Source organism: Scaptodrosophila lebanonensis, unplaced genomic scaffold (genome assembly GCF_003285725.1).
Source record: "Scaptodrosophila lebanonensis strain 11010-0011.00,11010-0021.00 unplaced genomic scaffold, SlebRS2 tig00000043-arrow-pilon, whole genome shotgun sequence".
NCBI classification, from domain to species: Eukaryota; Metazoa; Arthropoda; class Insecta; order Diptera; family Drosophilidae; genus Scaptodrosophila; species Scaptodrosophila lebanonensis.
Genome location: NW_022060545.1, coordinates 4,301,152 through 4,318,827, shown reverse-complemented (window position 1 = coordinate 4,318,827; position 17,676 = coordinate 4,301,152). Strand labels below are relative to the sequence as shown.

The window sequence follows — 17,676 nt, the reverse complement described above, 5'->3', positions numbered from 1 at the left end:
ATAAATTTGATTTAACACTTTATGCATATCGTTGGTTACGCTGTGCGTCTATCTGAGCGTGTACGACATTTCTCTGGAGGCCGCTGATTTATCGGTCAACGATTTCAGCAGTGGACGAAACAAATGCGGACATCGGCCCAGTATAGAATATACTCGTATGCTGATTGCGATTAAGTGGCACAGCATCGAACCACTGAATGATCCATTTCATAGCTGGAAGGTGTCTGAAGCTCTTCCGCCACCTGGCCAGACAGATAAATGCATTCAACAGGCTAGTCTTTAAAAAGAAACGGATGCGTTGCACGATCGACTTCAAATAAGAAGACTTCATCAGCCTTAAAGAAGCACTGTGAAGAAGTATCTTAAACTAGAGCGACTAGAGATTCTAGAAATGTATGATGCAAAAATTTAAAGAAAAATACAATTTTATTTTGTAACGATTGCCTTAAGAGATATCTAGGAATTTATTCTATTTTAACTCTAAACTAACTATGCTTGATCGATCCCTATTAAGTTGATAAGAAAATCAATCATTCTTAGCATATTTTTAACATTTTTACTAATAAAATGTTGAATGTTTATGGAGATCAAGATCTTAAAATTATATTAGTAATCTTTATAAGTGCACTACCAATTACCCAATTTAGTTCATTAATTTTGAATTCATGAACTCCCACATATAAGAAGTCCAATCTGCTGCACTATCTTGATTGAATATGTACATATGTTGAATGAACAATTCAGCCCTTGCTTAAAGTTCACATCATCGAGTCATAAATAATCACGACCGAGTAAATATACAACAAAAAAAAAAAAAAAAAAAAAAATGCGCTGAGTTATGCCATCAAGTGCAGAAAATAAACCCAAGTCGTCGTATCATTGACATCTGATTATCATCTTGAGGGGGCGAGGACAGCGGACGGGCAATCCAATGGGCCCCTCTCTTTGCAATATTGTGGCGGAAAAAGGCAATGACATTTGTCTTGAGTACATTCGCCTCTTTCGCTGCTGCCGCCGATGTTGATCATGATCACGATCACGAGGAAGATAATGATGATCGCTATGATGACGATGACGTTGCCGAATTACATGAAGCCCGCCTCGAAGTGGCCAGTCGAAAGTGTATTATTAAATGAGTGGCCGGAGGAAAGTGCAAGGAAAGTGCAATGCGGCACATTGCACACGATTTCAATCTTTTATTAAATATGTACATACGTACATATGTAGGTATTTCGAGACTTCTTAATCACACATTGCACTTGACCCCAGAAACTTGAACTTGTTTTACAGCTCGATGTGCCTTTTTTCCGGTCAAGTGATAATGCGCCGATGGTTGGTTGGTTGGTTGCTTGCTGCTTGCCTTTATTTGCAACTTTCGTTTGTCCGCTCATTTATTTGTGAATGCCTTGCGCGTCTGCCGATCTGCCGATCTGCTGATCTGACGTTGTTATTGAAATCACATTAATAAGGAAGTTCAATGTTTATTTTTGTGGGGCGTTCAATGTCTGCTACGAGTATATAGTATGCGACTCTTTATTTGTTTTGCTCACTTTATTATTATTATTCTTCTTCTCTTTCTCGTTGTAATAATGAAAGTGAGTGCGCAGGCTTAGTCTGCGAATCATTTTTTTTTTTTTTTTTTTTTTTTTTTTTGTCATAATATATGTGGGACAATGTGAAAATTAGTCATTCTTTCAGCTTTAGGTCTGCGAATTATACTAATATACATATCTGTGGAATTTTTGTTTATCATGCAATCAATTTGGTCAGCATGTCTGTCTCGAGAGTCTGCAGTGTTATTGAACTGGCAAATTACTGAGTGCAATTACAAATTCAGGCAATGTGGATGAGAAAATTGATTCGTTTTTTGCTTGCCATATTTGCAAATTATAATTGATTGCGTACATATCATACTTAAAAATATCCCTTCCAGAACTTGAAGCTCCCCAGTTACATGAAAAGATCACTTCACCAGAGTGAAGAAGTATGCTTAGCACTTTAATCAAAATTCGAGAACACTCTAATGTGTTCTCAACTGACTGATTCAATAATTTCCATTTCGAAGCAATGTTCAGAAGAATTCTGATCATTTCTGTTTTCCTCCATAAAATCCCAGCTAGTTACTCAAATTTGTTGAAAAAGGGATTCGAGATCTTCTTTAAAAGGCCATAAACAAAACACCAGCCTATTTAAAGACGAGAAAAACCTCATAAATGTGTCGAAAAGCCGAAAATATGTGTGCCGAAGAAAAACAGTGCGTACTTATTTCTGTTCCACAATCGGCGCCCACGCAAACAGACCCAGGCTGGCGAGTGAGAGGAAGTGCGTGCGGAGCAAGAGAGAGAGACAGAGAGGGAGAGGCAGCCTTAGCCTTGTAGCTTACACAAATAGCTCGAAGATGGCCACACGTGGCATGTGATCCAGAACGAGTTGAACAAGAAAATTGAACACTGCTGTTGTTGTTGTTGTTGTTGGTGGTGGAGGTGCTGCTATTCGGTTTTGTTGCTACAGGAAACGTTTTTAACATTGACCTAGGCATGGCAGCCATCATGATTTTTTATATTTATTAATAAATTATTTAAATTTACCGGCCATATGGAAAATGTCAACGACTCATGTCAATGACTCGCCGCTTCGCACACATAATGATATAATTTTTAATTGCTCGCTCGCGCGCAACATGCAATTAAATGAAATTCATGAACAACAATTTCACTCGCGAACAAGTTTTTTTTTGGCCTCCGCTTCCAGCGCAGTGAACTAGCTGAGTAGCAAAACTTTTATCAATAACGAATAAAAATATTAAAAAAAAAACCAAATAACACCCACCAGTGGCAACGGCAACAACAATTGCTCCGCAAGGGCGGCCACAATCATTGCTAAAAGGTACAATAACCGCGGCCGGTTCGCAGTTCAGTCAGGCCGGTTGGCCGATGCTTTGCGAAGGTTAATGCTGCGACAAAAACATCACCGACTACTGCCTGCCCGACATGTGTTTTGCTCCCAAAAAAAAAAAGAGAAATGGGTAGAACGTTGATGTCCCGCCAGTCCGACTCTTGAGCACCCTTCATCCGACCCTCTCTCTACACCAATATCGGTCAATTAAAATACCTACATTTTGCTGGACAACCCTTTCTTTGCCATTTATATGCAAAGGTGATAAAGGAAGCGAATTCGAGAAAGCTTCCCATATTTGCCAGATTTAGTCCACTCTTCAGTGAAGGGTATTAAAGGAGAAAATTGAGAATTGCCTTCCTAGCTGAATCATTTAATAACGCAACATACATAAATTGTTGTCTAGTCTGGTGCAATCGGTAAGGGTGAGTTCCGATTGACAAATTGCTGGGGTGTTATAAGAGAACGAGCAACAACACCCCCGTCGAGTAGACAAGCCATTTAATAGAACACACCGCTTTTCATGGATCTGGCTCTGGCTCTCGCTCTCAGTCATTGCTTTTCTCTCTGCTCTCCTTAATGATTTGTTTTTATGCTCTCTGATAGCGCCATACAAACACACACACACACACACACACACACACACACACACACACACACGCATACAAGCATGTACATATGCATGCTTTAGTGAGCCGCCACATGTTGTCTGGCCTGTGCGTGTTTTCAAGAGCACGTGAGCGCAACAACTTGTGCTCTCACGGCCGTCGCAGTCGCTGTTGCTGCCGCCGTCGACTCGCTGCCGCTGACTGCGACCGAAACTGAACAAGATCCAATGCGAATGTTGATTTTCCTTTCATTGACTAACTGCGCCTCGCAACGTACAGATCGTTTTTGCGGCAGTTTCGTTGTTCGGTTTCGTTTCGTTCAGTTTTGTTCAGTTTTCGTTTCGTTTTTCATTTCGTGCGCTTCGTACGTGAAAATTGCTGAACATCGAGCCAAAATAATCTTTTGTACCAATAAAGTGACCAACAATTATTGTGTGTGTTAAAGGATAAGCCAAGTGCCTTTGTTGGCTTTACAATAACAACAGCAACAAAAATATATATGCAAATATAATTTTATGGGCTATTTTTTTATATACCCAGAATATCAACACCAACAACAAAAGCAACTATGCACGGCTCTGCCAGTAGTGTTTAAAATCAATTTCTAATACCAAACATAAAAAAGAGGTTCAGAAGTGTAGAGCAAATCGAAAATGTTAATGTCCGCGGACAGTTCCGATTGTCAGCCAAGCAGCTCCTCGCGCTTGGCTACCGTTGAAGTGCAAGTTCCCACAACCAGTGCAAAGACCTCAGTCATATGTCGAGGCCAAGCGCCTCCTGCTCTTTCAGGAGCAGCAACAGCAGCAACAGCAGCAGCATCAGCTTCAGCAGCACCTTCTGCTCCGCCTGCATCGGCGGCGGTGGTTGTGGCTGTCACACATGCCTCCAGCACCACCACAAATGCGCAACTCATGGTAGGACGCTCCCACTTGGAGAACGCTCTTAAGCTGCCTCCCAACACCAGCGTCTCCAGCTATTATCAGCACAGCAAACTAATGACAGTTCAGCCTTCTAGCAGCGCTATTGTCTTCCAGACACCCAGCGACTATCGTGGCAGCACCAGCTTGCAACGTGCTGCTCCAAGCGCCGCCACTGTGGCCAGCCTGGGCGCACCTGTCACAGATCTGGATACTGTGCCACCCACAGGTGTTCCCCCAGCGGTCAGCAGTGCGCGCAAAATGCCGCACAGCAATGTCATCTACGTGAATAAGAGTATTAGCGGTGCATCCTGCTCCTCGGCTGCCGCTGTTTCGGCCAATGGCATGGTCGTTAGCACCACTGAGGTGTCACTTCCACCGCCAGCGTCGGCTCAATCGCATTACGAGCCGCGGCCACCACCGCCACCGCCGTCCCAACACCACATGGCAGCCATGTATGCGCCACCCCATGGATATCCTCACCACCCCCATCAGCTCAGTCTGCAGTCAGCTGGCAATAGCAACAACAACAATATAATTGTTGTAGCGGCAGACTCGCGTCCCCAGACGCCGGATTACATAAAATCGTACCCAGTTATGGATACAACTGTGGCCAGTTCGGTCAAGGGGGAGCCCGAACTCAATATTGGTAAGTGTGGAAGAGACTCCACTGAAATAAAATAAATCCAGTTGATTCGATCAGAGGGCATCTTTAATGTTCCCACTAAAGTTTAAATCATATCTTGAGATTCCCTGCCAGCTTTAAAGGTTTGCTTGGCTGGCCCCACAACATGTGTTTAATCTCAATGAAATGACTATTTTTATTGTCTAGCCAGAGATGCTCATAAAACATGAAACTCTGCTTAGCTCACCAGATGATCAAGAACATGGACTGTAAATTAAATTGCATAACCAAGTCTTGGACTCCCTGCCAACCTTCATAGATTCTATTGACCCCAGATCGCTTAAGCACTCTATCATGCAAATTAGCAAATAAACTTCCGCTTAACGACCTCGCCAATTATGAAAACAAACAACTTTTATGGTATTATCGTATAGTATTGGATGTGATCAATTTTGTGACTTAGATTTTTGGCCAATTTACCAAAAACCGTGGAGCAAGTGTCAAATATCACAGACGAGCATGGCTGTGCTTCCGATCAGTCAAGTCGGAAGAGCGAGCTTAAGCTAAAAAGGTGTCCTTGGCTTTCAATTAACATTTGACGCCTAGGTAGGTAGCTAGGCCTAGGCCCCAAAACTTGAAGCGCTTGGCAACAGCACAGCACAGCACGGAAATGTTTGAATGTTTGCTCGCTCGAAGGTTGCTCGGCGGGTAATGAGTATATTGACTTACTGACATCACAACAATTAGTACGTATGTACGCATAGCCAACCGCTTCCTACTCGAATTTAATCGATCCGAGGCTTAACATCTGAGCAGTTGAGCAGTCGAGCAGTCCAGCTCTGTTGTCAATCAAAATACCGACACTTCAAACAACTCAATCTGTCGACTCATCGAACTCCTTCACAGACTCCAATCGACTCAGTCAATCAACTTATAACCCACAAGGTCGTTCCGTCGTCGTCGTCGTCATCGCCATCGTCGTCGTCGGTAGCTGCAGTATCGTTCCGCATACGATAAATTAATAAAATATATACAAGTTCAAAATCTGTCGAGCTGTAGGTTCATGAGAGTTCAATTAACTTGGATGCGACAACATTCGCAAAATAACTGTACCAATGTCAGTCGTTTTGTCGGTTTGTTTGTTGTTTTCTGTTTATTGCTAAAGGAAGTTAATGCACTGCTTGTGTTTTTTTTATTATTATAACTTTTATTGCATGACTAACCGGTTGGTTGAGAAGCGTACTATACAAGTATAACTCAATAAAAGTTCGTACAATGAGTCAAGGCAAGCAGTCAGTTCCCCAATTCCCGGTTTCACACTCCCTCCTAGTCACAATGAGCCGCTGTGCAATTGGACTCCGAAATGGGAAACAAACCATAAATTATTCAGAGTCCTTAACAGCCTTGGAGTGCACCTTGGAAAGGTGCAATTACAAGTTGAAATGTTTCATAAAAAGCTCAAGATATAATAAGTCATTTATCCGCTTCTTTTGTTTTGTCTAAAGATTCTATTCTCGGCGTGACATTGAAAATCTTGTTTTATGGTTCTCAGACTAATTCTGTTCAGTTGAAGTTTTTATAATCAATTAAGAACAATTGCAAACTATTGTCTCAAGTGTTTGTTTTAACTGGCTTCCATATTTATAACACGACAGAACTTATTTCAAGTTTATTTTTTTATAATAATGTGTACCCTTTCAAGTCATCAGTTATTCTTATTATTTTTGTTTTTAGAAATACTTGAAGTAGTTAAGTTAAGTAATGTTCGGGACAAACAGAAATGAATAGTTTGAATTGGGAAAACATTTTTTTTCATATCTAATAAATCCTCTTCCATTCTGCATGGCAAAGATATTTGTACTTCTCGATTTCTATTAAAAACAAAAAAATGCATATTTATTCAACGTTAGTTGAAAGTGAAATTCGCAGCTAAGCCAAATAATATTGATATGCAGTCGATTTTGTGTTTTTATTTTTGTGATTTATTTATTTTTGTTTTTCAATTTGTTTATTTGCACGCCTTGGCGCGCATTTCTCCAAACAACAAACTGGGCGATCGGCTGCATTTGATACGCAGGTCTAGGCTCGAGACTCAGTCACAGATAAATAAGTCGTTTGGTTGTAAGTTACAGTTACACAGACTGGCACTGCACAGTGGCTCAATGGCTTGGAAAATGAAGGCTATTTCATTTGAATAAATTATATATACCTTTTTCTTATTAAACAAATCATGAGTTAGAAAACGGAAAAAGTTCAAAAAAAACGGCTAAAACTTACATACAAATTGTCTGAATATTGGATATGGAATATAGGTTTTGAACTTGCATTGCAATTTTTGCAAATTATGTTTTTATCGTAAACTTTATATTGTTTTCTGAGAAGTTTCTTATTTTTTTCAGTTTATATTTTTTTATAGTTTATTAGTTTCTTTAACAAATTAATTAATATTTGTTATTAAATACTTTTTTAACGAAACAATTTGTAGCATTTTTTTTAAGTATACATATAATTTTGATTGCTTTTGTTTGCCAGAATGAATTTCTTTTATCTACGCTGGAGGTCCTATTATTTTATTATACACATCATTTATAATTTATATTTATTATTAATAATTTTCAATGAATATTTATAAATAACAATGATTGTAGTCAGGTTAAAAATTGTTGCACCAGTTAGTTTTCAAGTTGACTTAAAAGCCAATGTGCGCTGGTTGCCAACGACGTCGACGTCGCTGTCGCTGTTATTGTCACCGTCGCTGCAGCTATGCCAGTGTTGGCGTCGACTGCAGCTGCAGGCGGGCTGGAGAGTGACGAGAGCGCCAAGTTCATTGCTACCCACCCGACAATGAGAAGAAGGCCTACGGGCAGAAAATAGTGTGTGATACGTATTTATTTGGTGTTGTTTAATTTCGTTGTTGTTGTTGTTGTCGCTGGTTGTTTGTGTTTTATTTTGTTTTGTTTTGCGCATTTTTAACACTTGGCGTTTGGCTTTGGCATTTGGAAATGCATCCGTTAGCCAAGTCTTTAATTTCAATGCAAAATGAAAGTGAAAATGCAACAACAGTGCAGTGCAGTGCAGTGAGAAACGACGGCGGCCCGGACTGCGACTGCAGCTGAAATTCACTTTTAGTTTTGTTGGCTGCACTCGCAATTGCAACTGCAACGCTGGCTGGCGACGTTGGCGACTTTGTCGTTGTCGTTTTCGTTTTCACTGCGCATGCGCAGGCAATTTATGGCCAAGTCCGACACCCCTCTCTCTGCACCGTTCCCGCTCCTCATTCCATTTAAATTCACTGTCAAATTGTCTTTGACATTTTTAGTTGCTGCTGCCGTTGGCCGTTGCCGCTGCCGTTGGCCGTTGCCATTGCACTCCGCAACGTGTGGCTGTGGCGGCGGGTTAATGACTCGCTTGTTGGCCCGGCCGCCTGTTTGGCCGCCTCAGCCTCAGCCACAGCCGCTCCTGCGCTCGCTGGCATTGTTGCGACTCCGGCTCTGGCCAGAGTTGGTTGAATGTCGGTGAAAGTCAATGCAGCGGCGCCAAGTTGCGCTACAATTGTGCAGAAAGAAAAGTTATTTGCTTTTCAGTGCTCGCAGTTTTTCGTTGTTTGTTGTTCGTTTTTCGTTGTAGGCGGCGCTTGAACTCTTGGGTTGGTTGGAAAGTTTCGCTGCCACTGCCATCGTCGGCGTGTTTATTTTTATTGGCACAATTATTTGTGCATTTTAGAAATTTATTAGACGGCCAAAGACCCCAATGCGTCTCTCAGTCAGTTAGTCAGTCAAGTCTGTCTGTCCGTCTGTCTGTCTATTAGTCTGTGAGTTGTTTAGGGCAGGCTGGCCAAAAAAATACGAAAAGACAACGACAGGCTGCTTTCGGCAACATTTGAAAAGTGAAAACTGCCGAATTGAAAGTAAAAACCTTTTCTTACTGAATTTATTTCACATGCATTAATTGAAAGTGTTTGCCGGTCAATTGGCCAATTGTTGTCAGCTGTATTGGCAAGACACTTTTACTTTGCCAAATGAACTTCAATCGCATTAAGATGTTGACTCTCTAACTACAAAGACGTACTATCTGTAGACAAATTCAATTGTCTATTCATACCAGTTTCTTGCCCGCTTGGCTTGCATTGTATTCTGAAGAAATTGTAACTGATCGATCGGTGGCTTCGTACTTATTTTGTTTGTATTGAATGTTGAATTGAATGTAGGCGTTGATTGTAACTATAGACTCAAAGCTCATACCATACTTATGCTACCTGCTTAAAGGGGCCCTTTTTTATCTAATAATGAAACATACAAAAACAAACATACGTGTTCTACACAATTACAATAATATTCTGCTGATAATTTCAAGCTTCTTGGGGTGTGTTCTTCTGAACCTTCTAGGCCTTTTTGTGAAACATAAAACTACAAGTAATGACGTCTGTTAGAGATTTTTAAAAAAGCGCGTCATTATAACTATTCGCTGACTAGTCTGCCTTAGCAATGGAACAATCTTCATTCTCAGGATTCACACAAATTGTGGCATCTTGGGTTCTTAATATATTTCATGCTACATGTAGCAGTTTCTCTCTGAAATAATATCGTTAGCATAACAATTTTAAGGTCAATAACTCAAACTTCTTTCTTTCAACTGCAATCAATTGAAAGACATACATAGGTGAACATTTTTGAGCTCAAGCCTATCTTTTTCTTAAGTGGTGTCTCGTAAGCATTTTTTAGTTTTCCATAACTTGTAAGATTATTGCACTGATCAGTGCTATATATGCCAGTTACTTTTGGCCTCATACTACAAATCATTTCACTTCGTGTCAGTGTCCGCTCTCGCCTTTCCAGCCATTTTCCCACGCCCTGCGGTTCGATCAACCTTCGTCAGTTGCGGCCGCGGTTGCCGCTCCACAAAGAGCAAAGCCCTGTCGTGTTGCAAGTCAATGCACTCGATCCGCTGAAGCGATCGACCGCCAGCCATTAATTTGAATTAAAATTAATATTGAAGATTGCATAACACGGCAGCGCAAAAAAACAAGCAGAAGAAGACAAAAGTCAATAAACCAGCAGCGAACAACGTGTTGACACTGCCGAAAAATTTGCGTTTAATTCAATGAACTAAAAGGTAATGCCGACAACACAACGCAGCAAAAGCAACAACAACAACAATACGGCGACTCACGCCCCCTTTACAAGGCAGAGGTGCGAGTCGAGCGACAGAATTTAAATTTTTGTGACCTCAGTTGCGTTTTTTGAACTCGAAATAAAATTAAAATGAGTTGAATTTTATTGCATTGAAGCTACAGATATACACATATATATACATACATATATATATATGCATATGTCCGTTGAACTGCCGCCGATTTTGGACGCGTTTTTGAAACCTGTCCGCCGTCCGTTTCCAAACATTTCCGCATTGCGGCGCGCAAAATTGCGAGAGCGTAATAGTAGCGAGCGAGAGAGAGGAGCGAAAAAGCTCATGAGAGCGACAAGGTGAGGGGAGAACTTTTTATTCGGCAGCTGCTGCACACGCTTAATTTTTATTTATTGATTGAAATTAGCGCCATGGCTCATGGGCTAGACAGAGACAACACTAGCTGGGAATAAAAAAACAAAAACTAAATACCAGAAAAAATTTCAATGTCAAATTTTAATTTAGCGTTTTTCTTTTTGTTCAATTTTTTTGAGTCAGAGAACATTGCCAAACTTCATACGAAAAATTTCATCGAGCTGTCAGAATTAATTTGTATTTGTTTGCTGAATTGTGTGGTGTGCGAGTGTGTGTGTGTGTGTGTGTGTGTGTGTGTGTGTGTGTGTGTGTGTGTGTGTGTGTCGATGTGTGCGTGCCATTTGTTTGTTTGTTGTTGCTACTCTTTGGGGCTATCTGGCCACCAAGCGGTGATAGTGCGGACTTGATCGTCCCATGTGTGTGTGAGTGTGCGAGTGTGTGTGTGTGCATTGCTGTGAAGTGAATGAAACTTTCAAGGTCGCCCACAATGTGTGTGTGTGTGTGTGTGTGCGTGTGTGCATGTGTTTTGCGTATTAGATAATACTCATAGATTTCGGCAATAGATTGTGATTCGCTCTGTTCTGTTAGTCTTCATTTAAACGAAAACTAAAATGTAATTATACGCGTATACCTAATTATAGCAATACATATTATTATTTGCGATTCAATTTAAAGGAGATAATTGTTATTCTGGTCTTATACTTGAGAGCTTGAAAGAAATCGAAACAATTTAAATTAAAGAAAATTTAAAAAACAATTTTTTGTTTGCTTTATTATTGATTGCAATCTTAAAGATTCTAGTAAGACAATTACATGTTTATTTACATAGATACATTATGTATATCTCTGCCCAGATAATCTTCTTTTCATATACATATGTATGTAGGAAACCCAATTTATTGGACAAAATCAGTAAAAATGTGTGATTCTAATGCTGTTATCCCATTGCAATCTAAATATTGCCTTCAATCAAAAATAAATAAAAATGTGCTCTGAAAAATGTGCCATGTCTCAACATTTGGACCAATATCTACAGAGAATAAGTTCACATACTTTATCGGGAATTAATATATGAGCAACTATTTGTTTATCGAATGATCTCATCGTTCACAGTCTCTTTGGGTGCCAAATACTTGAAAAAGGGAGTCGCCCTTTCTACTTTCACACTCGCCTCTTAGACGCCAAACAAGGAAGTATTTTGCAATATTTAAAGTTTTTATGTTAATAACACATTCGCTTATCTAAACAGCATTTACAGCTAGAGATAGGAAGTGCGACAAGACAGCGACAACGAAAGTTCCTCCTCATTATATACATATGTACATACATACGGGTATACATATGAACGAGTGCAGACATACATACAAGCATGTGTTTATTAGAGAGTTTTGCTTTTGTTTATGGAATTCTAACAGACATACGCCAATTTTGGCTTATCAGCAGCCACAACAGCAATAAAAACAACAACAAAAAAGGCAGCAACAACAACAACGAGATCTACCCCCGAACAACTGCGTTTGAACTTGAAAATAAATTTAGCTGTTGTTCGTAATTTTGATTTAATTAATTTTATTTGGCATGCCAAACAATATAAAATAAGGGAGACAAAGCAGCAGCTGATTTCTATTTTTTATGCCGTGGCACACATTCAAAAGTATTTGCATGTGGGCGTTGTTTTTTTTTTGCCGTTCTATAGACTTGTTCTATATACATACATAAGTATGAATACCTTTATAAGTGTGTACGTCCGTCTGTCTCTCTCCGTCTGAGGCTGTGTAGGTGAGACGATGTGGTGCTTACGTCATTAGCTGACAGTCATAAGAATGAAACGATTTTGGGAATACTTGTGCTTAATATTCAGGTATATGTATAGTACATACATATATACATACATACGTAAATATGCATGTACATATATATTGCTCTTACGATTACCGCTAAGCGATTCTATAAACAAAGCGCGCGACAAGGTCGAGAGTGAATTGTTAGCTTTGCTAATCGGCGACACGTGTAATGTCCAGAGATAAATAAAAAATATAATGAAAGTGCTGTAATATTAATAGCACGATAGTGGCTACAAAGCGCTTTAAATGAGACTTTTCCGCGATAACGGCTCCACTAACTATATGCAGAACCATGTTTAATGATGGCCAATGCCATGGCTGGGCCCTCAAGAACAATACTGGCGCGTGTTTATAATAATTTATTAAACAGAAGGTCACATCATTTTTGGAACTGATGAACAGACGAGCAACTTTGTATTTAATTTAATGGATGTCCGATTATTTGTGTAAACTTTAAAGCATTTTAAGAAGACAATCAGCATAGGGTACTATAAGAAATCAAACTAGTTTGATGTTTCATTTCAATATCTTAAAAGATTCTGGTAGGGACTAGGGACTTTTACTTCATAGATATAAGATTCTTGTTCGTTTTTTTTGTTTTTTTTTTTTTTTTGTCTTGTTCAACATTAATTATAAAATCGTCTTTTTCTTCAATTTTGCTATTAAAAAGGGATTTTTCCGAACATATGTACGAGTGTGTAGTTTGAAAATATTTTCATCTTTTCTAATTCTTCTTAAATTTCATTTGCAAAAAATCGTATATTGGTGTTTAAACAAAGTTAGAAAGGCAGCTAAGGTGGAGAAAAACAGCCACAAATCCGAAAACTTAAACAAATGAACATACAAGTATGACTAAAAAAATAACCTCTTGTAAAGTCTGTAGCTTAAATATGGTTAAGAATTAGGGACACAACGATAATACCACACGCTTCCATTCATTCACGCATTATGCTTGCTAAAGCAAATGCTCCAATAATTAAACCAAAAGCATGTAAATGTGCCGACAACATACAACTATATTCACATGTATGTATATATGTATATGTCCATATGTATGTTCATAGTTATGTATGTATGTATGCTGAGAAATCCCCATTGAGCAGCAACGACCGCAACAATATGCGGTAATGCATGCAAATGGCAAGCTTAAAAGCGCATTAAGCTAAGCGCCGGGACGTTAAAGTTAAGGTTTAACCAACTCAGTCAGTCAGTAGTTTTTTATGTTTGTTGTGCGTGTGAAAAGGAGGCTCAACAGCATAAGAAGAAGCATACACACACACACATACTGCGAGAGCAGCGATCACTGTTGCTGTTGTTGTTATTGCTGCTGCTGCTGCTTGCTTTGTTGGCCAATGCAAAAGTGCAACGATCTGCAGTGCGAAATGTCAGTGAACTTGCCGTGCCGACGAGACTGCACAACAACAACAACAACTACAACAACAAGAGGCTATAGAGCGTGTCTGGCGCATACAAACAAACACACACACTCACACACGCAACACTCAACTGCAGTCGGTGTTGGTGCTGCTGGCGACGTCAGCGTAGACGCCGCCGTTATTGCAGAAATAGCAGCGATGCTCTTGAAGCGTGGCAATGACAGCGAGACAAGAGCACACACGAACACACGCATACATACACACATTGAAGATCATGAACATGCACACGTTTTGCAGCTTTGATTGATATTGTTGTTGTTGTTGTTGTTGTCGTTGCTACTGCAATTACTGTTTACGTTTGTTTACAAAGCGTGGCATGCAGAGTCTTTAGCTTTAATGACAAATTCATGACGAGCAATTATTTGATATTTGATTCATAATTGCAGTAACGAATCAAAATGTGAAAAATGTTACAAAATGTTAATTAACAGACAGGTGTAAAGCAAGTGCAATAGATCAATGAGTAAATGAGAGGCCGAGAGCAAGAAACAGAGAGAGAGAGAGAGAGACATAATTTCTTTGCTTACGAAACCTGCTTGACGGCTTGCTGAAGAAAGTCTTTCTCTCTCTCTCTCTCTGTTTACTCCACTCGTGATTTGTTCTCTCATGCTCTACCTCATTGTTTATCTGCTGTGCCTGCTTTCTTTTAATGCCGTACTATGGTGAAAGTTACGTAACTTTCGTGTTGCTGCAATTGCCTGAGCGCTTCGTTCCTTTTGAACTTTCTTCACTTTGGTTGGCAGAACGAGCTCAAGTTCAACGAGAATGGGAATGGAAATAGGAATGGCGAGTCGGTCGCATTGTTTTCGTTTGTTTTGGCTTTTGTGCTTTGCTGCTTTCTTCGTTGGCATTTATGAAAGAAAGTATTACGTTGCTGTCTGCTTACTTTCTTCTCAGCAGCAGCAACAGCAGCAGGAAGAACAACAGAGCCAACAACAACATATCATTGAGAGTAAAAGTTGTATTTAAGCTTTATTATTAGCTTTTCGGTTTTATGAATGAAGCTCTTGGCATTTTTTAGGTTTTAATTAATTAAATATTTATATTGTTCATTTCTAATAATTTTAACTTGAAGAAAGCAAATATTAAAGTAATTAAATAAAAAACCAATAATTTTATGAATTAAGAATTCATATACTCGTATAGCTATCTATTTGTCATTATTAAGATCTATTGTTTCTATTCACAATCAACTAATCAAATGGTAGACATCTTATAATAGACTCTTCTTCTATTGTTAGAACATCTTTGTTAATGGAACTCATTCTCTTTATTTTCTTCCAGAATTTGATGGGACCACCGTGCTGTGCCGAGTTTGTGGAGACAAGGCCTCTGGTTTTCATTATGGTGTGCATTCCTGCGAGGGCTGCAAGGTAAGTACCACATCTATCATATTGGAAGAGGGGCGGGGTGTTATTGGGGTGCGTGTGCTGCGCACGTGTGTCGCCTTGTCTGGCAAAATGCAATTCCTTTTTGAGTTCGCTCCCTTCAACCACCACCGTCAGTCGTCAGGCGTCACTGACATTGAACTCATTTGACCTTTGTGTGCAGACTCCTTTATAAACCTTGTATGGATTTGAGGGTTGCCTTCAAGCAACAGGCAGCGACGAGCTTCGCTGGTCCCCCTTTCCTACCCTCTCTCTTCAGGGCATTGAATTGCGTTTCAGACGAGAAACCTGCGCGACGCACACCCGCCGTCATACAAATGTGCATACATATGTACTTGTATGTGTACATAGTATATGTATGTATCTAGATATATGTATGCTTGTAGATTGAAGTTGTAGATGTTGTGTTGTCCTTGCATCGTAAATTGCGTCGCAATAAAATAAATCAAAAGTATCCTGCCAAGCAACCACCGGCAGCAGCCACACTGTGCTTTATAGTCTACGATTCTGAGTGTGTGTGTGTGTGTGTGTGACATTGAAAATGCCGCCAAGTTCATTCGCTTTTCTTCCTGCCGCCGACAAAGTCGTCTACCATATTATTGTTGTTGTTGTTATTGCTGCGTATCGCGCAGTACAAAAGTCCAATACGCTGATGCTGATCGTCGGCAATCCCTCTCCCTCTCTCCCTCTCTCCCTCTCTCCCCTTCTCACACCTCATTCGCATCCCTACGCAGCTCTCTTGCTTACTCTTTAGCACATATCTGCATAACCTTGGCAAAGTAGTTTGCCCTATTCCCTTATATTTGCAACTCTACAGCCAGAATAACAACAACAACTACAACAACAGCAACAACAACGACTGTGGCAGTAACAACAATACAAATAATGTCTCAATGACGTCCTTGAATTAGGTTAACAGCCAGCCAGCCATCCAGCCAGTCAGTCTGCTCTGTCCATCTTGCTCGCTCTTCCTACTCTGTCTCTCTCTCTCTCTCTTTCTGCCTCCGGTTGCCTTTGGCGCGCGCGTTTTTTCGCCTTTTGCGCCCATTTGGCAGCCCTACTGCCCGATCCTCAATCCTTGGCCCTCGGCTGCCTTGTATTTGTTTAGCGTTTTCGTTTCACTTTTAGTTCTCGGTTTTTGGTTTTTAATTTTTGCTTCTCAACTGCAATCGCGTCTGCGCGTCTGAAATTTCAAACTTTCCGAAACTTTGCCTCTGCCGTAATTTTTTGCTTCATTTTTTGGTCTGCTTTTTCGTCGTCTGCGCTTTTCGAGTTCATTGACTTCAGACTTTTGGTCTCTTAAGCAACAAAAAAAAACATACAAAAAAAAACAACAATTTTTCGACCACTCTTGTTGCCCATTTCTTGGAACTTTTTTAGTTTGCTTTATTTAAATTGTTGCTGTAATGTTATTAAGTAGCTTGGGCGGTTTTTTTTTATTATTATGCTTTACTAAGTTTGTCAATGTGTCAATATGGCAACAAATGTGAATTTAAATGCGCTAATTTTTCTATCATGCACGCGGGCCTATTCATACAAATGCGTAGGCCTTTGTTCCAAAACCCGAATAAAATTCATATAGGCTGATGGTTGATGTTGTTTTTTTTTTTTTTTTTTTTTTTTTTTTTTTTTTTTTTTGAAGTTCAAGGTTAAACACGGCCCAGCACACACACACACATACATACATTTAAGCTCAAATCCGAAACCTGTCTGTCGGTCTCTGTCTGTCATTTTGCAGCTGACTTCACTACGCGTGCGCGCAGCTTGCTCACTCTTTCTGTCCCTCCCTCTGCTGTATAGTGCTGGCTAGATTCTCACAGCCGTTTCACAGTTTTTGGCAAAGTAGGAAGCTAGTTTTTATATGTATGTATGTATGTATGTACATTGCGCATACGCCACACTGCCATCGTGGTCATGTGTCTGCTATTTCCTCTTTCAGGCAACTGTCTGTATATCTAGGTAGCTAGCAGCCTGCCTGAGCTATTGGCGCTGCTTTTTGGCCAACCTTCGTCGTGTCTATTGACCTCTATTCGAGACACATGGGCTGCCAGCATAGTTTATTTATTGTTGTTGTTTTCTCATGCCTGTCAGTTGCGGTTACATACAAGCCTAGTGTCTTATGGCAGCCCTGATGAGTCAGATGCTGATAATTAAGTTAAGCTCGACATATTTGGAAAATGCGTAGGTACATACATACATACATTGTATATACTATATAAGTATACATATGTATGGGAATTGCGGCATACAGTAGAAGCTAGAATTTTAAATAATTTACAAAATACTTTATACTGAACTGTTCCCAATGAAATAGAGGGTTCAATATGATAAGGATTTCTATATATAGCGTTTCAAAAATCATGGAAGAACTTGATGGGAACTTAACCGAGTAAAATATTTCATTAAGCATCTCTTTCCGTTTCATAATTTAATTAAAAATGAAAAACATTGATTTGCAATATAA

At 39.8% G+C, this 17,676-nt stretch overlaps 1 protein-coding gene across 1 annotated transcript in view; it reads left to right on the top strand.

Moving 5' to 3' along the window:
• Window positions 1-17,676, top strand: part of LOC115623219 (ecdysone-induced protein 75B) — a 163,405-nt gene that overhangs the window by 70,584 nt on the left and 75,145 nt on the right. The window contains 1 exon segment of the mRNA XM_030517458.1: window positions 15,109-15,197. Within this exon segment, the coding sequence (XP_030373318.1) occupies window positions 15,109-15,197 (89 nt within the window).